Source organism: Ursus americanus, chromosome 2 (assembly GCF_024610735.1).
Source record: "Ursus americanus isolate L20-20 chromosome 2, mUrsAme1.1.p, whole genome shotgun sequence".
Lineage (NCBI taxonomy): Eukaryota > Metazoa > Chordata > Mammalia > Carnivora > Ursidae > Ursus > Ursus americanus.
In genome coordinates, this window is record NC_142128.1 from 23,284,857 (window position 1) to 23,310,393 (window position 25,537).

Below are 25,537 nucleotides of genomic sequence, written 5' to 3' on the forward strand. Positions count from 1 at the left end.
AAATCAAAAAACTTTTTAAGGCTCCAAATAATGAAAAAAAATATAGGACTTGTATACTGAAAACTAAAAATGGTGATGATACCAAAAACTTAACTTAATAGAGATACCATGATCAAGGATTTGAAATCTCAACATGGTAACAATGTTAATTTTCTACAAAGTGATATACAGGTTTAATGTAATACCAATCAAAATCACAGCAGAACTTTTGTAGACACATAAACGATAATACACAAATTTATCTGGAATGGCCAAATAGCTATAACAGCTTAAACACTTAGAAAAAGAATATAGGGGCGCCTGGGTGGCACAGCGGTTAAGCATCTGCCTTCGGCTCAGGGCATGATCCCGGCGTTATGGGATCGAGCCCCACATCAGGCTCCTTCGCTATGAGCCTGCTTCTTCCTCTCCCACTCCCCCTGCTTGTGTTCCCTCTTTCGCTGGCTGTCTCTATCTCTGTCGAATAAATAAATAAAATCTTAAAAAAAAAAGAAAAGGAATATAGTTGGATGAATAGCATTATCCCATATTAAGAATTACTATAAAGCTATACAAATAAGGGCAGTGTGGATCAATAGCACATAAAAGAGAGTTGATAAGTAAGTCCACAGAAATATAACCATTTGATCTTTGACAATGCAAAAAGCAATTCAAAGATGAAAGAACAGTATTTTTGAAAAATGGTTTTTGAACAATTGATCATCTATATGCAAAAACAATGAACCTAGATCCACATTTTACACCTTTAAGCAAAGACTAACCCACAAGTGGACCATAGATCCAAGTGTAACATAAAAATCAAAAAAATTAGAAGAAAATATAGAATAAATCTTCATGTCTTGGGGTTAGGCACAGAGTTCTAGAAAAGTCAGCAAAGGCAGTATCCTTTAAGAAAAATGTGATAAAAAATGTGACAAATTGGATTTCAGTATTAAAAACTTTTGCTCTGTAGAAAGCATTGCCAAGAAAATGAAAAGACAAACTACAGAAATAGGGAAAAATTTGCAAAGCACATTATCCAACAAAAGACGTATATCCAGAATATATAAAGAACTGTCAAAAATTGAATAACAAAATAAACCCAGTTTTTTAAATGGACAAAGGGCCTGAACAAATATTTCATCAAAGAGGGTATAAAAATGGGAAATAAGCACATGAAAGATAATCGACACCATTAGCCATTCATGAAATGCAAATTAAAACCAGGATGATATACAACTACACATCTATTAGAATGGTTAAAATGTTAAGAAGTATAGGAGTGCCTGGGTGGCTCAGTTGGTTAAACATCAGACTCTTGATTTCAGCTCAGATCATGATCTCAGGGTCATAAGATTGAGCCTCACATCAAGCTCTGCACTGAGTGTGGAGTCTGCTTGAGATTCTCTCTCTTCCTCTCCTTTTGCCCCCCACCCCTGCTGCGCTCTCTCTCCCTTAAAAAAAAATGTTAAAAAGTATTACAATACCTAATTCTGGCAAGGATATGCAGCAATTGGAATTTTCCTACACTGCTGGTGGGGGTGAAAAATGGTATAGTAACTCTAGAAAGCAGTTTGGCAGTTTCTTATAAAGATAAACACTTATAATATGATCTGGTAATCTCGTTCTGAGAGAAATTGAAAAATTATGTTTACACACAAAACACTTTACATGAAATTCAGAACAGCTTTATTCATACTCAAACTGTAAACAACCCAAATGTCCTTTAATTGGTGTACTGTATTACATCTAAACATGAAATACTACCCAGCAATGAAAAGAAACATACTACTGATACAAGTATGGATGGATCTCGAAGGCATTATGCTCTGTGTAAGCAGCTAATCTTTTAAGGCTACATACTATATGATTCCTTCATGTGGTATTCTCAATAAGACAAGACATTAGTGATTAAGGATAGACCAGTGATTACCAGGGTGGGATAGGGATGACTGCAAAGGAATAGCACAAGGAAGTGTTTTGGGGTGATGAAAATATTCTGTGGTGCTAGCTGAATGTGTTAAACTTCACATGTCTATATACCAAAAGAAAAAAAAATAAATTTACTGTATAATTTTAAAACATTTCTGACTTACCACAGAGTAGAAAAAAAGGTTTTCTAAGAGTGTCAAGTCATTAAACAATATGTCATGCTGTGGGCAGAAGCCCAAGTGTTTTCGAATCTCAAATAAATTCTTTGACATGTCAAATCCATGAATATAAACCTGTCCTCTGGTAGGAGGGTAATAACCTATGAGTAAGCAGAAGACATAAAAGCAGCTAAGCTTTGTTGAGAGAGCATTATAAGATATAGCAAATTAGTATCTTAAATTCAGCCTGCTTGTGGATTACTCAAAGAATTAGCACTATCTCCTACAGAATAGTTCAGGAAAATATCAGTAATTACATCTATGTAATGGGATTAGCTATTTTTAAATTTTTTTCTTTTCTGCTTTTGTATACAAATTTTCTACAATGGGTCTGGATTATATTGGTAATAAAAACATATAAATAATTTGTTATATTCTAATACATTCACATTGCAATCAGACTGTTCCTATATTTGTGAACCAGATGAGGTACTGCGTAGATGTGATGAAAATGTAAGATTGGGGCAACTGGGTGGTTCAGTCAGTTGAGCCTCTGATTCTTTAAAATAATTTTTTTATTATGTTAGTCATCATACAGTATATGCTTAGTTTTTGATGTAATGTTCCATGATTCATTAGTTGCATATAACACCCAGTGCACCATGCAATATGTGCCCTCCTTAATATCCATCACCGGCCTATCCCATTCCCCCACCGCCCTCCACTCTGAAGCCCTCAGTTTGTTTCCCAGAGTCCATAGTCTTTCATGGTTCATTCCCCCTTCTGTTTACCCCCCCTTCATTCTTCCCTTTCTTCTCCTACCAATCTTCCTATTTCTTATGTTCCATAAATGAGTGAAACCATATGATAATTCTCTTATTTCACTTAGCATAAGCTCCTCCAGTCCTGTCCATGTTGCTGCAAATGTTGGGTAATCGTTTTCTTTTTTTTTTAATTTTTAATTTTAATTTTAATTTTTTTGATGTAAAGTTCCATGATTCATTACTTGCGTATAACACCCAGTGCACCATGCAATACGTGCCCTCCTTACTACCCATCACCAGCCTATCCCATTCCCCCACCCTCCTCCCCTCTGAAGCCCTCAGTGCCTCAGAGTCCATAGTCTCTCATGCTTCATTCCCTCTTCTGATTACCCCCCCTTCTTTATCCCTTTCTTCTCCTACTGATCTTCCTACTTCTTATGTTCCATAGATGAGAGAAACCATATGATAATTGTCTTTCTCTGCTTGACTTATTTCACTTAGCATTATCTCCTCCAGTCCCATCCATGTTGCAGCAAATGTTGAGAACTTGTTCTTTCTGATTCCATTGTATAATTGGACCACATCTTCTTAATCCAGTCATCTGTTGAAGGGCATCTCGGCTCCTTCCACAATTTAGCTATTGTGGACAATGCTGCTATGAACACTGGGGTGCATATGGCCCTTCTCTTCACTACGTCTGTATCTTTGGGGTAAGTACCCAGTAGTGCAATTGCTGGATCATAGGGTAGCTCAATTTTTAACTTTTCAAGGGACCTCCACACTGTTTTTCAAACAAGATCCTAGCTAATAGGATCCAACAATACATTAAAAGGATTATCCATCATGACCAAGTGGGATTCATCCCTGGGATGCAAGGGTGGTTCAACATTCACAAATATATCAGTGTGATAGATTATATCAACAAGAAAAGAGCCAAAAATCATATGATCCTCTCAACAGATGCAGAAAAAGCATTTGACAAAATACAGCATCCTTTCCTGATTAAAACCCTTCAGAGTGTAGGGATAGAGGGTACGTTCCTCAATCTCATAAAAACCATCTATGAAAAGACTACAGCGAATATCATTCTCAGTGGGGAAAAGCTAATAGCCTTTCCCTTAAGATCAGGAACACGACAAGGATGCCCACTCTTGCCACTATTATTCAACATAGTACTAGAAGTCCTTGCAACAGCAATCAGGCAACAAAAAGGGATAACAGGTATCCAAATAGGCAATGAAGAAGTCAAACTGTCTCTCTTCACAGATGACATGATACTCTACATGGAAAACCCAAAATAATCCATTTAATGTATTGCTGAATTAGCTTTGTAGATTTGTTGTTGTTGTTGTTGTGTGTGTGTGTGTTTTTTTTTTTTTTAGTTTTGTATCTATGTCCATCAGGGATATTGTTCTATAGTTTCCTTATCTTGTAGTGTCCCAGTCTGATTTTGGTATCAGGGTAATACAGGCCTTATAGAATGATGTAGTAAGTGTACCCTCCTCTTCAATCTTTTCAAAGAATTTGAAGAGGACTGGTGTTAATTTTCCTTTAAATGTTTGGTAGAAATCTCCAGTGAAATCATCTGGTCCTAAGCTTTTCTTTTGAGAGGGTTTTCATTACTGTTCAATTCCCTTAGTAGCTATAGGTGTATCCAGATTTTCTATTTCTTCACAATTCAGTCTTGGTAGGTTGCATGGGTCTAAGAATTTACCCATTTCTTCTAGGTTATGAAGTTTTCTAATATACACTTGTTCACTGTATTTTCTTATGATCCATTTTATTTCTGTGGCATAAGCTGTAATATCCCACATCTCATTTTTAATTATTTGATTTTTTTCAATTTTGTTGATTTTTTCAAAAAAACAATTCTTAAGTTTTATTTTTTCCTATTATTTTCCCATTCTCTATCTCCACAGTGTTATTATATTATTCCTTCTACTATCTTTGGGTTTAGTTTTTCTTTTTCTAGTTCCTTAAAGTATGCAGTTAGGTTGTTAATATCAGATTTTTCTTCTTTTGTAATGTAAGTGTTCACAATGATAGAATTCCATTTTTGCACTGCTTTTGATGCATCTTGTAAGTTTTGTATACTGTGTTTTCATTTTAAATTTTCTCAAGATACTTTCTACTTTGTGATTCCTCCTTTGACCCATTGGTTGTGAAAGGTGTGTTGTTTAACTTCCACATATTTGTGGATTTTCCAATTTTTCCTTCTCCTATTGATTTGTAGTTTCATTCTATTGTGACTGGAAAAGATACTTTGTATAATTTCATTATTTTAAAATTTGTTAGGATTTATTTTGTAAACAAACATGTGATCTCTCCTGGAGAATGTACTATGCCTTATTGAGAATAATGTATATTCTGCTGTTGTTAGGTTGAGTATTAGTACATGTCTGTTGGGTCCAATTGTTGTTAAAGATCTCTATTTTCTTATAGAGTTTTTGTCAAGTTGTAAAATTATTGAAAGTGGAGTATTAAAGTCTCCTACTATGATTGTGCTACTGTCTATTTCTCTATTTCTCCAATATTTGCTTTGTTTTTTAAGAACTCTGATGTTTGGTAAATATATATTTATAATTGTTATATTTTCCTGTTGATTTGATACCTTCTTCCCCTTTGCAATAGTGTTTGATTTGGTATCATCACCTCTACTCTGATTATCATTTGCATTTATTTTTCATCTATTTACTTGATTATGTGTGTCCTTAGATTTCAAGTGATTCTCTTAAAGATAGCATATATTTGTATCCTTTAAAAAGTCTATTTAGTCAATCTATATCTTTTGAGTGGGTTATTTATTTATTGTGAAAGATTTTATTTATTTGAGAGAGAGAGAGAGTGGGAGAGGACAAGCGGGGGGTGGGGCAGGGGGAGAGGAATAAGGAGGCTCCCCACTGAGCAGGGAGCCTGATGTGGGGCTAGATCCAAGGACTCTGGAATCACAACCTGAGCCGAAGGCTGACGCTTAACCAACTGAGACACCAGGTGCCCCTGATTGGATAATTTAATCCATTTATTTAAAAAGTAATTATTGATAGGGAAGGACTTACTCTTGCCATTTTATTACTTTCTGTCTGTAGCATTTTGCTTCTCACTATTGCTTTTACTGCCTTCCTTTGTGTTTCACTTTTTGTTTTTTATATTGCCATGCTTTGGTTCCTTTCCTGTTTCCTTTGTGTGTATATCTATAGATATCTATAGGTATTCTTTGTGGCTACCATAGGGATTAATGTAAATATCTTAAAATTATAATGATCAGGGGCGCCTGGGTGGCACAGTGGTTAAGCGCCTGCCTTCGGCTCAGGGCGTGATCCCGGCATTCCAGGATCGAGCCCCACATCAGGCTTCTCCGCTATGAGCCTGCTTCTTCCTCTCCCACTCCCCCTGCTTGTGTTCCCTCTCTCGCTGGCTGTCTCTATCTCTGTCAAATAAATAAATAAAATATTAAAAAAAATAAAATTATAATGATCAATTTTATGATGACAATAACTTTATTTATAGCCTTGTCCTTCCACTATGTTTCTGATGTCACAAATTACATCTTTATATACTGTGTACTCATTAACATAGGTTTATAATTATTTTTATGCTTTTAAGTTCTATGAGTTAAAAGTGAATTTATGCACCAAAATTACATTTCTATATTTGTCCACATATTTACCTTTATTAGAGAAGTTTATATTTTTATATGCCTTTGTATCTGTCTAGTGTCCTGAATTTCAACTTGAATGACTCCCTTTATAATAATTTCTTATAGGAGAGGTCTGGTGGTAATTAATTATTTCAGCTTTTGCTTAACTAGGAAAATCTGAATTTTCCCTCTTTTCAAAGTTTTAACAGATGTAGTTTTCTTGGTTGTAGTTGTTTTTTTCTTTCAGCTCTGTGAATATAATATCCTACTACTTTCTGACCTTCCAGGTTTCCACTAAAAAATCCTCTTAAAATCTTGAAGAGCATCAACTGCAATTGAAGAGTCACTTTTCTCTTGCTTCTTTCAGGATTTTCATTCTTTGAATTTTTAGTTTGATTATAATGTGTCTCATTTATGGGTTTCTTTCAGTTTATTCTACTTGTAATTTGCTGACCTTCTTGAATTTGTATGTCCATTTTTTCCCCTCAAATTTGGCAAGTTTTCAGTCATTATTTTTTCAAATAAATGCTCTGTCCCTTTCTCTTTTTCTTTTGCTTATCTTCTGGAACTTCCATAGTGCACAGAGTGGCCCACATGGTGATATTCCGTAAGTCATTTAGGCTCTCTTCACTTTTCTTCATTCTTTTTTCTTTTCACTCCTCTGACTTGATAATTGCAAATAACCTATCTTCAAGTTTGCTAATTCATTTTCCTGCCTGATCAACTCTACTGTTGAAACCCTCTAATAAAAATTTTCTAATTAGTTATATTTTTCATATCCAGGATTTGTTTGGGTTTTTAAAAAATTAGTTCAACCTCTGTTAGTATTTTAATTGTTCATGCATCATTTCATTTTCTTGTCTATCTGTGTTCCCTTTTAGATCATTGAACATCTTAAAATGACTTTTTGACAGGTAATTCAGAGATTTGTGTTTCTTAAGGGTCATGTTCTGGGGTTTTATTTGGTTCTTTTGGGGCAGGTTTCCTTGTGAGTTTTTTTTTTTTATGCCTTGTTATGTTTTGTTGAGATTTTAACATTTAAAAAACAGACATCTCTCACCGTCTTTATGGACTGGCTTCATGCAGGGGAAGTCCTTCACCTATCATCCCAGCTAGAGGTTTTAGGACCTTAAAACATTTTCTGGGGATAGGTCTTTGAGGTCGTGCATATGCTTTCATTCTATTATATATGACTGCTTCAAACTGTCTTAATTGCCTTAAGCAGCTTGGAGATTGTGTTTCTTTTGCAGTTCTCTGCCTGTATTCTGTTGTTTCCTTGGCACCTGAATGGGGAATTGCAGATTTCCTGCTGCTTTAAAATACTTTAAAGTGCTGCAGCATTTGCCTCTGTTCTTCCATGACTTCCAACTTGGCATCCATACCACGTTGCGGCTCCCATTAGTTCTCCATTAGCCAAGTCAGAAACCCTTCAGGAAGCCCCCAGACAAGCCAGAACATTGGATACAAATCCTAGTCTTTTCTTTCTGTCCCAAGGGAGGAGCTTGGAATTGGGGTATTTCCTCCTGATTGTGCCATGCCATGTTGGGGAAGGAGTTGGGGTGAAATAATGCCATAAGCTTCCTGCACTTTTTGGTATTGGTCATGCATACATTTGCATGTTGCAGCATCCAAACTGGTTTCTGGAGTTTTTAAAAAAGTATGTTTGTCTGTTTATTGTTGTTAACTTAGTGTCTCTATGGGGATGAGGGCCCGGAGCTTCCAAATTCACCATATTTCTGATATCATTCTTACCTCTTGTTTCTAAGTTGCCTCCATCTTCATTTAGTCTTGTTTAATTGCTGTAAGTGTTTGCCTATTTCCAGAGCTCTGGCAAAATTGGTTCTGACATTTTGTGCTTTCTTATCTATCTTGTCTAGGAAGGGACTAGAACTTGGAGCTACCATCTCTGACAATTTGCTCCCAGTGGGTTTGCTTCTCAGCTCCGTCTTGGTGTATGAATAGGATTTCAATAGGTGGACGGGTGGTTCAGGCACTACCATTGAGAGAAAGGGCATGAGCACACAGAGATGCAAAAGTGCATTACTTTTTTTATTTTAATGTTTTTTTTATTATGTTAGTCACCATACAGTACAACCCTGGTTTCAATGTAAGTTTGATGATTCATTAGTTGCGTATAACAGTCAGTGCACCATGCATTACGTGCTCTCCTTACTACCCATCACCGGTCTATCCCATTCCCTCACCCCACTCCCCTCTGAGGCCCTCAGTTTGTTTCTCATAGTCCATAGTCTCTATGCCTCATTCCCCCTTCTGATTACCCTCCCCTTCTTTATCCCTTTCTTCCCCTACCGATCTTCCTAGTTCTTATGTTCCATAGATGAGAGAAATCATATAATTGTCTTTCTCTGCTTGACTTATTTCACTTAGCATTATCTACTCCAGTGCTGTCCATGTTGCAGCAAATGTTGAGAACTCGTTCTTTCTGATAGCTGAGTAATATTCCATTGTATATATGGACCACAGCTTCTTAATCCAGTCATCAGTTGAAGGGCATCTTGGTTCCTTCCACGATTTGGCTATTGTGCACAATGCTGCTATGAATATTGCGGTGCATATGGCCCTTCTCTTCACTACATCTGTATCTTTGGGGTAAAGACCCAGTAGTACAATGGCTGGATCACAGGGTAGTTCAATTTTTAACTTTTTAAGGGACCTCCACACTGTTTTCCAGAGTGGCTGTACCAACTTGCATTCCCACCAACAATGTAGGAGGGATCCCCTTTCTCCACATCCTCTCAGGCAATTGTTGTTTCTTGCCTTGTCAATTTTTGCCATTCTAACTGGTGTAAGGTGGTACCATTCTATTTATTTATTTATTTTATTATTTTTTAATGTTTTTTTATTATATTATGTTAGTCACCATACAGTACATCCCTGGTTTCTGATGCAAGGTTCGATGATTGAGTAGTTGCGTATAACACCCAGTGCACCATGCAATATGTGCCCTCCTTACTACCCATCACCAGCCTATCCCATTCCCCCACCCCCCTCCTCTCTGAAGCCCTCAGTTTGTTTCTCAGAGTCCATAGTCTCTCATGCTTCATCCCCCCTTCTGATTACCCCCCTTTCTTTATCCCTTTCTTCCGCTACCGATCTTCCTATTTCTTATGTTCCATAGATGAGTGAAATCATATGATAATTGTCTTTCTCTGCTTGACTTATTTCACTTAGCATTATCTCCTCCAGTGCCGTCCATGTTGCAGCAAATGTTGAGAACTCATTCTTTCTGATAGTGGAGTAAGATTCCATTGTATATATGGACCACAGCTTCTTAATCCAGTCATCTGTTGAAGGGCATCTCAGTTTCTTCCACGATTTGGCTATTGTGGACAATGCTGCTATGAACATTGGGGTGCATATGGCCCTTCTCTTCACTACGTCTGTATCTTTGGGGTAAATACCCAGTAGTGCAATGGCTGGATCATAGGGTAGCTCAATTTTTAACTTTTTAAGGGACCTCCACACTGTTTTCCAGAGTGGCTGTACCAACTTGCATTCCCACCAACAATGTAGGAGGGATCCCCTTTCTCCACATCCTCTCAGGCAATTGTTGTTTCTTGCCTTGTCTATTTTTGCCATTCTAACTGGCGTAAGGTGGTATCTTAGTGTGGTTTTGATTTGAATTTCCCTGATGGCTAAGGATTTTGCACATTTTTTCATGTGTCTGTTAGCCATTTGTATGTCCTCATTGGAAAAGTGTCTGCTCATATCTTCTGCCCATTTTATGATTTTATTTGTTTCTCATGTATTGAGTTTGAGAAGTTCTTTGTAGATCTTGGATACCAGTCTTTTATCTGTCACATCATTTGCAAATATATTCTCCCATTCCGTGGGCTGCCTCTTAGTTTTTTTGACTGTTTCCTTGGCCGTGCAGAAGCTTTTTATCTTGATGAAGTCCCACAAGTTCATTTTATCTTTTGTTTCTCTTGCCTTTGGAGATGTGTCATGAAAAGTTTGCTTTGGCCGATGTCGTAGAGGTTGCTGCCTATGTTCTCCTCTAGGATTTTGATGGATTCCTGTCTCACATCAAGGTCTTTCGTTCATTTGGAGTTTATCTTTGTGTATGGTGTGAGAGAGTGGTCAAGTTTCATTCTTTTGCATGTAGCTGTCCAATTTTCCCAGCACCATTTATTAAACAGACTGTCTTTTTTCCACTGGATGTTTTTTCCTGCTCTGTCAAAGATTAGTTGCCCAAAGAGCCGAGGGTCCATTTCTGGATTCTCTATTCTGTTCCATTGGTCTATGTGTCTGTTTTGGTGCCAGTACCATGCTGTCTTTGTGGTCACAGCTCTGTAGTACAGCTCAAAATCTGGCATTGTGATGCCCCCAGCTTTGTTTTTCCTTTTCAACAGTTCCTTGGTGATTCGGGGCGTTTTCTGGTTCCATACAAATTTAAGGACTATTTCCTCCAGTTCTTTGAAAAATGTCATTGGTATTTTGATCGGGATAGCATTGAAAGTGTAGATTGCTCTGGGTAGCATGGACATTTTAACTATGTTAATTCTTCCGATCCATGAGCATGGAATATTTTCCCATCTTTTTGTGTCTTCTTCAATGTCTTTCAAGAGTGATTTGTAGTTTCCAGAATATAGATCCTTTACATCTCTGGTTAATACCGAGATAACGTATGATTTTTGGTGCTATCGTAAATGGGAAGGATTCCCTAATTTCTCTTTCTTCAGTCTCATTGTTTGGGTATAGAAATGCAACTGATTTCTGAGCATTGATTTTGTATCCTGCCACGTTACTGAATTGCTCTATAACTTCTAGTAGTTCAGGAGTAGATTCTTTTGGGTTTTCCATATAGAGTATCATGTAATCTGAGAAGAGAAACAGTTTGACTTCTTTGCTGATTTTGATACCTTTGATCCCTTTTTGTCGTCTGATTGCTGTTGCAAGGACTTCTAGTACTATGTTGAATAATAATGGCGAGAGTGGGCATCCTTGTCGTGTTCCTGATCTTAAGGGAAAGGCTTCCAGCTTTTCTCCATTGAGAATGATATTTGCTGTAGGCTTTTCATAGATGGTTTTTATGAGATTGAGGAATGTACCCTCTATCCCTACACACTGAAGGGTTTTAATCAGGAAAGGATGCTGTATTTTGTCAAATGCTTTTTCTGCATCAATTGAGAGGATCATATGGTTCCTGAGTCTTTTCTTGTTGATATGATGTATCACGCTGATCGATTTGCGAATGTTGAACCACCCTTGCATCCCAGGGTGAATCCCACTTGGTCATGATGGATAATCCTTTTAATGTACTGTTGGATTCTATTAGCCAGGATCTTGATGAGGATTTTGGCGTCCATATTCATTAGGGAAATCAGTCTGTAATTCTCCTTTTTGATGGGGTCTTTGCCTGGTTTGGGCATCAAGGTAATATTGGCCTCATAGAATGAGTTTGGTAGCTTCCTTCTGTTTCTATTTTTTGAATTAGCTTTAGGAGAATAAGTATTATTTCTTCTTTGAATGTTTGGTAGAATTCCCCAGGAAAACCATCCGGGCCTGGGGTTTTGTTATTTGGAGGGCTGTTTATCACTGACTGAATCTCTTCATAATTAATTGGCCTGTTTAAAAAATCAATTTCTTCCTGTTTCAGTCTTGGTAGTTTATAGGTTTCCAGGAAGGACTCCATCTCTTCCAGTTGCTTAATTTATTGGCATAAAGCTGTTGATAAAAGTTTCTAATAATCCTTCCAATTTCATTGGTGTTGGTTGTGACCTCTCCTTTTTCATTCATAGTTTTATTAATTTGGTCCTTTCTCTATTCTTTGGGATAAGTCTTGCCAGTGGTCTGTCAATTTTATTGATTCTCTCAAAGAACCAGCTTCTAGTTCTGTTGATCTGCTCTACTGTACTCCTGGTTTCTAATTCATTGATTTCTGCTTTAATCTTGATCAACTGCTTTCTTGTGTGTGGATTAGGCCTGTTCCTCTGTTGCTGTTCCAGCTTCTTGAGGTGAGAATATAAAAACTGCCTTTTAGATTTTTCTATTCTTTTGAGTGAGGCTTGGATGGCTATGTATTTCTCCCTTAGGACTGCCTTTGTAGTATCACATAGGTTTTGGACCGTTTCGTTTTCATTCTCGTTGGTCTCCATAAGTTGTTTAAATTGATTTTTGATTTCCTGGTTTATCGAGTCATTTCTGAGCAGGATGGTTCTTAGTCTCCAAGTGTTTGAGTCTTTGTGGTTGAGTTCCAATTTCAGAGCATTGTGGTCTGAGAATATGCAGGGAATAATTTCAGTCTTTTGGTATCGGTTGATACCTGTGTTGTGACCCAGAATGTGGTCTATTCTTGAGATTGTTCCATGGGCATTAGAATAGAATGAGTATTCTTTGGTTCTGGGGTGTAGTGTTCTATATATATCTATGAGGTCCAACTTGTCGAGTATGGCATTCAAAGCTTTTGTTTCTTTGCTGATTTCTTGCTTAGGTGATCTGTCTATTGCTGATAGTGGAGTGTTGAGGTCCCCTACTATTAACGTATTTTTATCTATATGTCTCTTTATTCTGGTTAAGAGTTGGCTTGTGTATCTTTGCTGCTCTCCTGTTGGGGGCATAGATATTTATAATTGTCTTATCCACTTGTTGGATACATCCTTCAGGAATAATATAGTGCCCCTCTGTGTCTCTAACTATAGTTTAAAATCCAATCTGTCTGATATGAGAATTGCTACCCCAGATTTCTTTTGAGGTCCATTGACCTGAAAGATGGTATTCCATCCCTTTACTTTCAGTCTGAATGTATTTTTAGGTTCAAAATGAGTCTCTTGTAGACAGCAAATGGATGGGTCATGTCTTTTTATCCAATCTGCAACCCTGTGGCCTTTATGGGAGCATTTAGGCCATTTACATTGAGACTGGTTATTGAGAGATATAATTTTAATGATGCCATGTTGTCAGTAAAGTCTCTGTTTCTATCGATTGTGACTTTCTGTTCTGTATCACTCTTGGGGCCTTTTTACTTTTATAGAACCCCCCTTAATATCTCCTGTAGGGCTGGTTTCATGGTTACAAAATTGGTCAATGACTGGCGATTCTGGAAGGTCTTTATTTCTCCATCAATTTTGAATGACAGCCTTGCTGGATAAAGGATCCTTGGCTGCATGTTTTTCTCTGAAAGAGCTTTAAAAATGCCCCCCCCAACCCTTTCTCTCATTCCAGGTCTGACGTAATTCTGATACCTTTGCCTTGGTATGGGAGAAATTTCTTTGCCCTGGCCACTTTCAATACTGTATCCTTGGATCTAATATTTGCAAATGCACTATGACATGACGTGGTGTAGGTTTGTCGTGGTTGAGCTTAGGAGGGGTCCTCTATGCCTCTTGGACACGAATTTTTGTTTCCCTGCTAGATTAGGGACGTTTTCAGCTACAATTTGTTCAAATATCTCTTCTAGAGATATTTGTTTTTCTCCACCCCCTTGGGGATGCCGATGATTCTGACACTGGAACGTTTCATTGAGTCAGTAATCTCCCGTAACCTACGTTCCTGAGCGTGGATTTTTTTGAGTCCAGATTCTATTTTAGCTTTCTCTTCTACTAACCCATCCTCCAATTCACTGATACGTTCTTCTGCCTCATTCTCCCTGGCCGTCAGAGCCTCTAGTTTTGACTGCATTTGGCTCATAGAATTTTTTTTTTTAAAAGATTTTATTTATTTATGTGACAGAGAGACAGCCAGCGAGAGAGGGAACACAGCAGGGGGAGTGGGAGAGGAAGAAGCAGGCTCATAGCGGAGGAGCCTGATGTGGGACTCGATCCCAGAACGCCAGGATCACGCCCTGAGCCGAAGGCAGACGCTTTAACGACTGCGCTACCCAGGCGCCCCGGCTCATAGAATTTTTAATTTCTGCCAGATTCGCTCTCATTTCTGCCCTTAGAGATTCTATATTCTCATTAAGATTTTTGTTAATACTTTTTTCAACTCTACACATCATCTTGACCATTGTTACTCTGAATTCCATTTCTGATAATTTGGTTATATCCATATCCATTAGTTCTGTGGCAGAGGCCACAGACTCATTGTCTTTTCTTAGCTGGGGGGGATTTCTCCTTCTCGTCATTCTGATGAAGAGAGGTTGCGGGGTTGTCCAGAGCCCAAATTATTGACCGGGACCCAGGCCGTGCACCCTTGTTTTATAGGGACCTTAGGGATGTGGGCTTCTTGATTTTTCAGCCTGCCTTCTGGGGGAGGGTCTGCCGCACCGATACTCAGGCAACCCTGTTTGGGTAGAGTCTCCGTGTCCCCTGCGAGGGGGGGTGGGGGTGGGCACACTGTGTGCCGGTATTTCCAGGCTTTTGTTCTCTGGCGGCTTTCCCTGGCGGTTTGCTGTGCCTCTTCTGAGAGTCAGAGCAGCAGTGGCCAAATCTCAGCCTCTGTCTCAGAACAGAGGGATCGCGGACCGTTCTCCACTGATGTTCTGGCCACTTTAACTCTGTTTCTGTTGGTGCTGCTCAACCCTGCAGCATCCCAGGATATGTGCCCCACATCCGGCATCCCAGCCCTCACTTTCAGGGCCTGCGTGTCTCTGTCCTTTTTGTTTCTAACACCGCCAGCCGCCAGCTGCCCCCGTGTGCTCCAAAGCTCCAGTCCTCAGTCTGGTCACGCGCGTTCCCCGGCTCACATTCTCAGTCTGCTGTCTCGCGGGTGCCGGTCCACGAGTCTGCCTGCTCCTCCGTGCACGTGGCTACCGCTTCCCTGGGCCGAATGTGGCGGCTCCCTCCCCCTTCCGTTTATCTTCCGATATCTGTGCGTGGTTTCACGGCTCCCCGCTTTGTACCTCAATACTCAGCGCTGGAGATGTTCATTTGTAGAGTTCCAGATGTATCTTCCTGCGTCTCAGGCTGATTCCGTGGATGTTGAGGCTGGTCTGGTATCTATCCAGCTCGACTCAGGGGACCGGCTGAAAAAGCGGTCCCCTACTCCTCCTCCATTTTAACTCCAGAAAAGTGTATTATATGTGTTCTGAGATTATATGCAGAACATCGAGGGTGTTTCAAGATAACTTATGTAAAGCATATCAACTATGTATAATGCATATATTATCATTAGGTTAATGATAATTCAAATTACAACTTTGTGATACTATCGGGGTAGTCATGTTGTTAAGAAGAGGTTTAACTGAAACTTACAGGTAATCAGTTCAAATATATAAAATATCAGAGAATGTGGGTGGTGTCTGCCCTCCCTCAGCTAGTTTTGGCATCATTTTAGTTTCAAAGGAGAGGCTATGGTATCTCAACTGCTGGGCTCAGCCCTATTCCAGCCTCAGAACTTATGCTAACCTCACACACCACGTGGGATTCATGATTTTAATCGTCCTGGTATTCCCTATCCATTCTTCCTTTCTGGTGAATGCAGTGCATCTAACATATAAACCTATATAAAATATTCTTCCATGGCTTCTCACTGCGGTCAGCATAAATTCTAATTTTCATAGCATGGCTTCCCCCAAACCTTTCATTTGACCTTTTGATTATTCCTTTAGATTTATCTTTTGCTATTATTCAAATTCCATCTCTGATCTAGTCGGTTCCCTGCTTTTAAGTCTCCTAGTCTTTGCTTAGGTCTATAATATTCTTGATTCCATTCGCAGATCTTTATATATCATATTTGTCTCAGATTTGATGACACTGCCCTTTTTCTCAGCCCCCCAACAGGTTATGTGTCATTCTATTAGATGAACAGCATCCCACATATAACATCTCCTTTCATACTTATGATGTTAAGTTTCAAGTTTCTTTCCTGTATCTCCACCAGCGTACAAAATTGAGTGTGACAACAATCACCACTGTATTACCAATTCCTATGAAAAGAACTGGCATATAAATATTTTCATTGAATAAATGAAAGAATTTATTACATTACCAAGAGATCTCGGTTGTAAATAATTAAAGTGTAATAAATCTGCAACACTGAAATGACAACATATTCCATACCACCATGTTTGGTTTGAAGCCTCAGAAAGAACCTGACTTCTGCTCTAAACAGAGCTGAATACATACCTATTAGAAGAGACAAGGCTGTGGTTTTTCCTGCCCCATTTTGCCCTAGAAGAATAGTGATTTGTCCCTTATATAAATTCAAAGACATGTTGTTTACTACTACTTTGTCACCAAATTCCTGTGAGAGAAAAGAAAGAGTAACTTGTTATATGTCACTATCACTTATGAAAGACAGAACACTCATATACTCTATCCTTAGAAGAAACAACAATATAAAACAGGTGAAGGTAGGCGGTACAGGTTTCCAGTTATGCAATAACAAGTCATAGGCATGAAAGGTACAGCACAGAGAATATGGTCAATGGTACTATAATAGCATTGTAGGGTGACAGATGGTGGCTATGCTGGTTGTAAGCACAGCATAACATACGGACTTGTCAAATCACTATGTTGTCCACCTGAAACTAACGTAACACTATATGTCAACTATACTTCAACAAAGAAGTCAAAAAAAAAAAAAAAAGAGAAGCAACATCATACTATCGAACTTGTGAAAAAAGTTAATGTTGTGAATAATGAACAACTTTTGTAGGTGTGCTGAGTTTGTATATTAGGCAAATAGGTGTGAAGGCACAGTAGTATCCACATTTGGTAAGGAAAATGGAGGCCTCTCTATCTTCCATGTATGAAGAGTGTAATATAGTTAATTATGGGCTTATTCAATTGTAGTAAGGGCTAGGAAACCTCATAAAGTTGCCATCAACGATCAGAAAAACTGATGCCATGATTTCAGCCAGAAGTTTGGTGATACACAAGAGCATGCCCAGAAATTCTTGAGATTCTAAGCAGAACTAATATATGCTCTTCTGAAGCTGTTCGAAAAAACAGAATTGGAAGGAACACTTCCAAATTCTATGAGGCCAGCATTACCTTGATCCCCAAACCAGAGAAAGACCCCATAGAAAAGAATTACAGAATATCCCTGATAAACACGGATGACAAAATTCTCATTAAGATACTTGCCAATAGGATCCAACACTACATTAGAAAGATTATTCACCATGACCAGGTGGGATTTATTCCTGGGATGCCAGGGTGGTTCCACATTTGCAAATCAATTTCATAGATCACATTAATAAAAGAAGAGACAAGAACCATATGATCCTCTCAATTGATGAAGAAAAAACACTTGACAAAATACAGCATTGTTTCTTAATTAAAACTCTTCAAAATATATGGATAGAGGGACCATACCTCCACATCATATAAGCCATCTATCATTAGCCCACAGCAAATATCATTCTCAATGGGGAAAAACTGAGAGCTTTTCCCTTAAGGTCAGGAATATGACAGGGATACCCACTCTCGCCACTGCTGTTCAACATAGTACTAGAAGTCCTAGCCTCAGCAATCAGACAACAAAAGGAAACAAAAGGCATTCAGACTAGCAAAGAAAAAGTCAAACTCTCCCTCTTTGCAGATGACATGATATTCCATGTGGAAAACCCAAAAGATTCCACCCCCAAGTTATTAGAACTTATATAGCAATTCAGCAATGTGGCAGGATATAAAATCAATGCACAGAAATCAGTTGCATTTCTATACCCTAACAATGTGACTGAAGAAAGAGAAATGAAGGAATCGATCCCATTTACAATTGCACCCAAACCCATAAGATACCTAGGAATACACCTAACCAAAGAGGCAAAGGACCTATACTCTAGAAACTACAGAACACTTATGAAAGAAATGGAGGAAGACACAAAAAGATGGAAAAACATTTCATGCTCATGGATTGGAAGAATAAACATTGTGAAAATGTCTGTGCTGCCCCGAGCAATCTATACATTCAATGAAATCCCTACCAAAATACCATTGACATTTTTCACAGAGCTGGAACAATCAATCTAAAATTTGTGTGGAACCAGAAAAGACCCTGAATAGCCAAGGGAATGTTGAAAAGGTAAACCAAAGCTGGGGCATCACAATGCTGACTTCATGCTATATTACAAAGATGTGATCATCAAGACAGCATGGTACTGGCACAAAAACAGACACATAGATCAGTGGAACAGAACAGAGAGCCCAAAAACGGACCCTCAACTCTATGGTCAACCAATCTTTGACAAAGCAAGAAAGAATATCCAATGGAAAAAGCCAGTCTCTTCAATAAAAAGTGCTGGGAAATTGGCCATCTATATACAGAAGAATGAAACTGGACCACTTTCTTACACCATAAACAAAGATAAACTCAAAATGGAAGAAAGGCCTCAATGTCAGACAGGAATCCATCAAAATCCTAGAAGAGAACACAGGCAGCCACCTCTTCGACCTCAGCCACAGAAACTTCTTGCAATACACATCTCTAAAGGCAAGGGAAAGAAAAGCAAAAATGAACTATTTCGACCTCATCAAGACAAAAAAGCTTCTGCATGACAAAGGACACAGTCAACGAAACTAAAAGGTAACCTACAGAATGCGAGAAGATATTTGCAAATGACAGTACAGATAAAGGCTGGTATCCAAGATCTGTAAAGAACTTCTCAAACTCAATATCCAAACAACAACAACAACAACAACAACAACAACAACAACAAAAACAAATAATCCAGTCAAGAAATGGGCAGAAGATATGAACAGACACTTCTCCAAAGAAGATGTACAAATGGCCAACAGACACATGAAAAAATCCTCCACATCACTTCCCATCTGGGAAATACAAATCAAAACCACAATGATGTACCACCTTACACCAGTTAGAATGGCTAAAATTAACAACATAGGGAACAGCAAATGTTGGTCCGGATGTGGAGAAAGGGGAACCCTTTTACACTGTTGGTGGGAATGCAAGCTGGTATAGCCATTCTGGAAAACAGTATGGAGGTTCCTCAGGACCTTAAAAATAGAGCTACCCTATGACCCAGCAATTGCATTACTAGGTATTTACCCCAAAGATACAGATGTAGTGAAAAGAAGGGGCACATGCACCCCAATGTCCACAATGGCCAAACTGTGAAAAGAGCCAAGATGTCCTGCAACGGATGAATGGATAAAGAAGATGTGGTTCATATATAGAATGGAGTATTACTCAGCCATCAGAAAGGATGAATATTTACCATTTACATTGACATGGATGGAACTGGAGGGTATTATGCTAAGTGAAATAAAGTCAGTCAGAGAAAGACAATACCATACAGTTTCACTCATATGCAGAATATAAGGAATAGCACAGGGTATCATAGGGACAGGGAGAAAATGAATGGGAAGAAATCAGAGAGGGAGACAAACCATATGAGACTCTTGACTCCGGGAAACAAACTGAGGGTTGCGGAAAGGGAGGTGGGTGGGGGGATGGGGTAACTGGTTGAAGGACAGTAAGGAGGGCACATGAAGTGATGAGCACTGGGTGTCATATGCAACTAATGAATTACTGAAAGTTACATCAAAAACTATTGATATATTATATGTTGGCTAACTGAATTAAAAATTAAAAAGAAAAAAGATAACTAAAAAGAAACAGAACTTGAAGTGATAAAAATTGTAATTTCTAAAATGAAAATATACTTGATGAATTTACATATGCAGGTTAGATGCTGCAAGAGAAAAAAGGAGTTAAAGGTATAAGCATAGAAACAATAAAAAACAAGTAAGTTAAAGAAAAAAAGTTAAAAAATAAATAAAAGAACAATGCCTCAGGAAAGATGTTGCTACAGCTGATGTCAGTGGTCTCTTCTGGGAATTTTTTTTTGAGAGAGAGCACAGCACATGAGCTGGGTGGGGGAGGGAAAGACACAGAGGGAGAGAGAGAATCTTCCGCGGGCTTCATGGGTGGAACCTGATGAGGGGCTCAATTTCACAATTCTGAGATCATGACCTGACCTGAAACCAAGAGTCAGACACTTAACTGACTGAGCTACCCCGATGCCCCTTTTCTAGGATTTTTATGGTTTCCTGTCTTAAATTTAAGTCTCTAATGAATTTTGAGTTTATTTTTGTGTATGGTGTAAGATAGTGGTCAAGTTCATTCTTTTGCATATAGCTGACCAGTTTTCCCAACACCATTTGTTGAAGAGACTGTTTTTTCCTGCTTTGTTAAAGATTAACTGACCATAGAGTTGTGGGTTCATTTCTGGGTTTTCTATTCTGTTCTATTGATCCACGTGTCCATTTCTGTGCCAGTACCATGCTGTTTTGATCACTACAGCTTTGTAATATAGCCTGAAGTTTGGAACTGTGTAATCTCTGATATTCTAATTATTGTGTATCATGGTGTGGACCTTGAGTTCATCTTGTTTGGAATTCTCAGTTTCCTGAACTTGGATGTATGTTTTCTTTCCCTGGTTAGGAAAGTTTTCAGTTATTATTTCTTCAAATAAATTTTCTGCCTCTCTGTTTCTCTCTTCTCCTTCTGGGATGCCTGTAATATTGAATGTTTGTTCATTTGATATTGTCCAAGAGATACCTTAACTTATCTTCATTTAAAAAAAATTCTTTTTGCTGTTTAGCTTGGGTGCTTTACAATACCCTGTCTTCCCAATCACTGATCCATTCTTCTGCATGTGTTAATCTACTGTTGATTCTCTCTAACGTAGTTTTCATTTCAGTTATTGTAGTCTCCAACTCTGAGTGGCTCCTTTTTTACATTTTTATCTCAGCTTCTTCTCCTAAACTTAAAGGAATGGTCTTTATTTTGCTCATCGTTCTCTATGTGTTCTCCCTCTTGTTTGCAGAAGCTGTTCAGTCAGCCCTCAGTTCTTCAGGAGGAAATGATCTATAAATAGGTATGGATTTGTTGTTTGTGGAGAAGATGAGTTTGGGGTCTTCCTACATCACCATCTTGGACTGGAACTCAGCATTTTGTATGTTAATTAAACTTTAATACAGCAGTTTAAAAAACATATGGATATTGCCTAGTTGATACTGCTTTTGAAATATGATAAACTATGGAAACATCCAGAAAAATGTCTGAATTTAGTGTTAGCATTGGAATAAAACTGATATCTTGTAAGTCTTAGTGTTATTACAATAAAATAGAATTCAGTAACAAGAAAAAAATAAGTGGTGTGGCCATAGTAACATTAGTCAAAGTACATAAGAGAAGAATATTGCCAAGGAGAAAGTGTGCCATTTTATAATGATAAAGGGATCAACTTCAAGAAGACATAATTCTCCTAAAGGTTTATGCACCTAATAATAGATTCAAAAATATGAGGCCACAGACGTAGTGAAGAGAAGGGCCATATGCACCCCAATGTTCATAGCAGCATTGTCCACAATAGCTAAATTGTTATTGATAAATAACAAACTGATAGCTAAATTGATATTAAGGAGGGCATGTATTGCATGGTGCCCTGGGTGTTATACGCAAGTAATGAATCATGGAACTTTACATCAAAAACTAGGGATGTACCGGGGCGCCTGGGTGGCACAGCGGTTGAGCGTTTGCCTTCGGCTCAGGGCGTGATCCCTGTGTTATGGGATCGAGCCCCACATCAGGCTCCTCCACTATGAGCCTGCTTCTTCCTCTCCCACTCCCCCTGCTTGTGCTCCCTCTCTCGCTGGCTGTCTCTATCTCTGTCGAATAAATAAATAAAATCTTTAAAAAAAAAAAACTAGGGATGTACTGTATGGTGACTAACATAACATAATTTAAAAAATATTATTTAAAAACAAACAAACAAACAAACAAAATATGAGGCCAAAGGACTACAGACAAAAATAGAAAAAATACAGTTATTTTAAAAGACTTCAATATTTTTCTCTCAATAACTGTTAGAACATGTAGAATCACTAAGGATATAGAATACTTATTAAACTACCAACTAACTTAATTAACATTTATGTATCACCCCAAGAACCAACAGCAGATCACACATTATTTTCCAGTATGCATATAACATGTATTTAGACAGATGACTGTCTGAGTCATAAAACAAGAATCAATAAATTTAAAAGGATTTGTGTCATACAAAGTAAATTCTCTTACCAGAATCAGAATTAAATTAGAAATTAGTAGCAAAAAGATCTCTGGAAAATTCCCAAGTAATTGCAAACTAAGTAATACAAGTTGTACAAAAGCTCTTCTGGGAAAGTAAAGAGGAAATACTTTTCCAACTCACTCTATGAGGCTAGCATTATCCTGATACTGAAACTTGAAAAATGCCTTACAAAGAAATGAAAGCAACAGACAAATATCCATCATTAAACAAAGTAAAAAGATTCTAAATCAAAATTAAGAAAAGTCATCCCATAAAAATGGATGATACAGAGTTTCACTTCTGGGAAATCAGCATGAAAAGTGGGTCCTCAGATCCACTGCAAGAAAAGCTGTGAAAATTAAAAAAACAAAACAACAAAAATCAGGTATAATCTTCAGGAATTGTCCTAAGGGAATACAGAAAATGAAGAAACATTTATTTAAGAAATTCATGGTATTGGCACAAAAACAGACACGTAGACCAATGGAACAGAATAGAGAACCCAGAAATAGACCCTAGGCTCTTTGGGCAACTAATCTTTGACAAAGCAGGAAAAAACACCAGGCGGAAAAAAAGACAGTCTCTTCAATAAATGGTGCTCGGAAAACTGGACAGCTACATGCAAAAGAATGAAACTTGACCACTCTCTCACACCATACACAAAGATAAACTCCAAATGGATGAAAGACCTCAATGTGAGACAGGAATCCATCAAAATCCTAGAGAAGAACATAGGCAGCAACCTCTACGACATCGGCCAAAGCAACCTTTTTCATGACACATCTCCAAAGGCAAGAGAAACAAAAGATAAAATGAACTTGTGGGACTTCATCAAGATAAAAAGCTTCTGCATGGCCAAGGAAACAGTCAAAAAAACTAAGAGGCAGCCCACGGAATGGGAGAATATATTTGCAAGTGATGCTATAGATAAAAGACTGGTATCCAAGATCTACAAAGAACTTCTCAAACTCAATACGTGAGAAACAAACAAACAAATCATAAAATGGGCAGAAGAGATGAACAGACACTTTTCCAATGAGGACATACAAATGGCTAACAGACACACGAAAAAATGTTCAAAATCCTTAGCCATCAGGGAAATTCAAATCAAAACCACACTAAGATACCACCTTACGCCAGTTAGAATGGCAAAAATAGACAAGGCAAGAAACAACAATTGCTGGAGAGGATGTGGAGAAAGGGGATCCCTCCTACATTGTTGGTGGGAATGCAAGTTGGTACAGCCACTCTGGAAAACAGTGTGGAGGTCCCTTAAAAAGTTAAAAATGGAGCTACCCTATGACCTAGCCATTGCACTACTGGGTATTTACCCCAAAGATACAGACGTAATGAAGAGAAGGGCCATATGCACCCCAATGTTCATAGCAGCATTGTCCACAATAGCTAAATCGTGGAAGGAGCCGAGATGCCCTTCAACAGATGACTGGATTAAGAAGCTGTGGTCCATATATACAATGGAATATTACTCAGCTAACAGAAAGAACGAGTTCTCAACATTTGCTGCAACATGGACGGCACTGGAGGAGATAATGCTAAGTGAAATAAGTCAAGCAGAGAAAGACAATTATCATATGATTTCTCTCATCTATGGAACATAAGAACTAGGAAGATCGGTAGAAGAAAGGGATAAAGAAAGGGGCGGTAATCAGAAGGGGGAATGAAGCATGAGAGACTATGGACTATGAGAAACAAACTGAGGGCTTCAGAGGGGAGGGGGGTGGGGGAATGGGCTGGTGATGGGTAGTAAGGAGGGCACGTATTGCATGGTGCACTGGGTGTTACACGCAACTAATGAATCATCGAACCTTGCATCAGAAACCAGGGATGTACTGTATGGTGACTAACATAATAAAAAAACATTAAAAAAAAAAAAGAAAATCTACTACAACTTGGTAAATAACAGACTTGCTGTTTTTAACATCTTAGTCTAGTTTGTCATTCTAGGAATTATTCTAGTTTACTCCTCTTCCTTCAATGTCCACCCATCCCCCAATATTCTCAGTTCTGTTAGAAATCTCTTGGATCTGTCCATTTCTCTTTATATATACTTCCACAACCCTTATACAATTCTTATTTCTTATAAAAAGCGCCATCCGGTCTTCTTTTCCCCACTCTTCTCCTTCTCAACTCCCTACCTTTCAACATCCTGTTTTCCATACTGTAGCCAAAATGTTCTTTAAAACACATATGTCATATTCTCTAGTGCTTTGAATCAATCAATGGCTTCCCAAAGAAGCCATTTACTATCATTCTTTTGCCTTCAAATATACTGGTCTTCTTTTTGTTCCTCAAACACATGAAGATCTTTCTCACCTCAGGTTTGTTGAATTTGCTATTTGCCTCCTGTGGGTATTCTTCTCTTACTTAGCTTTTCAAAGAATTAGCTCTATTCATTCTTCAAATCTCAACTCAAAGGTCATCTCCTCAGAGATATTTCCCTTTAGCTACATTTAGTGTCATCCTCTCCACTTACACTCAGATGTTACTACTGTATCAAGTTTATTTTCTTCACAGAATTTATTACAAAATTCAAATATCACTTGTTGCCAAGCCTACCAGAGGAGATTAGAAGCATAATGAGTGAAGTAAATCCTATATTGTAAAGATATATCTATATGTTCTATGAATGTCTCTTAAATTAGAATTATACTGATTATGACCCATTCATTATTAAACATCTTATTTGTTTTCTAGAAATGGCCAGTTACAAATCCAGGGTATAGTATATGGCTTTCAGTCTTTGCAGGAAAAAGAGACCTTTGAAACAAATACCTTGTACAAATGTTTGATCTGGATACCTGCCACCAAATTAGCAGGTTCAGCCTCAAAATACTTGTTTGGGGTTTCCCCACAGCTTTTCATTTCTTCTTTTTTCCTTCTGATTTTTGGTTCACCAAACCAGTATGAGTGCTACAAAGAAAGCCAAAATGTAATTACCAAGATGAGCTTTCAGAAATAAGGCATTCCATCTGAACAGATCTATAATGAATAAACTGACTGACTTAGTAATCAAAACCTGTCTACAAAGAAGTCCAGGACCAGATGTCTTCACTGGTATCAAACATTTAAACAAGAATTTAAAAAACTGTTCTCTAAGCCT

The 25,537-nt window shown here is 38.1% G+C and overlaps 1 protein-coding gene across 2 annotated transcripts in view; it reads right to left on the reverse strand.

The window, feature by feature from the left end:
• Positions 1 to 25,537, reverse strand: part of LOC123778840 (phospholipid-transporting ATPase ABCA3-like) — a 159,853-nt gene that overhangs the window by 96,313 nt on the left and 38,003 nt on the right. Inside the window, exons 10-14 of one of the 2 annotated variants that reach the window (XM_087866175.1) lie at positions 25,210 to 25,347; positions 20,716 to 20,775; positions 18,663 to 18,665; positions 16,499 to 16,616; positions 2,076 to 2,230 (exon numbers count right to left, since the gene is read on the reverse strand). In XM_087866175.1, the coding sequence (XP_087722301.1) occupies positions 2,076 to 2,230; positions 16,499 to 16,616; positions 18,663 to 18,665; positions 20,716 to 20,775; positions 25,210 to 25,347 (474 nt within the window). The remainder of the gene's footprint in view (positions 1 to 2,075; positions 2,231 to 16,498; positions 16,617 to 18,662; positions 18,666 to 20,715; positions 20,776 to 25,209; positions 25,348 to 25,537) is intronic. The other variant, XM_087866185.1, reaches the window with a different exon arrangement.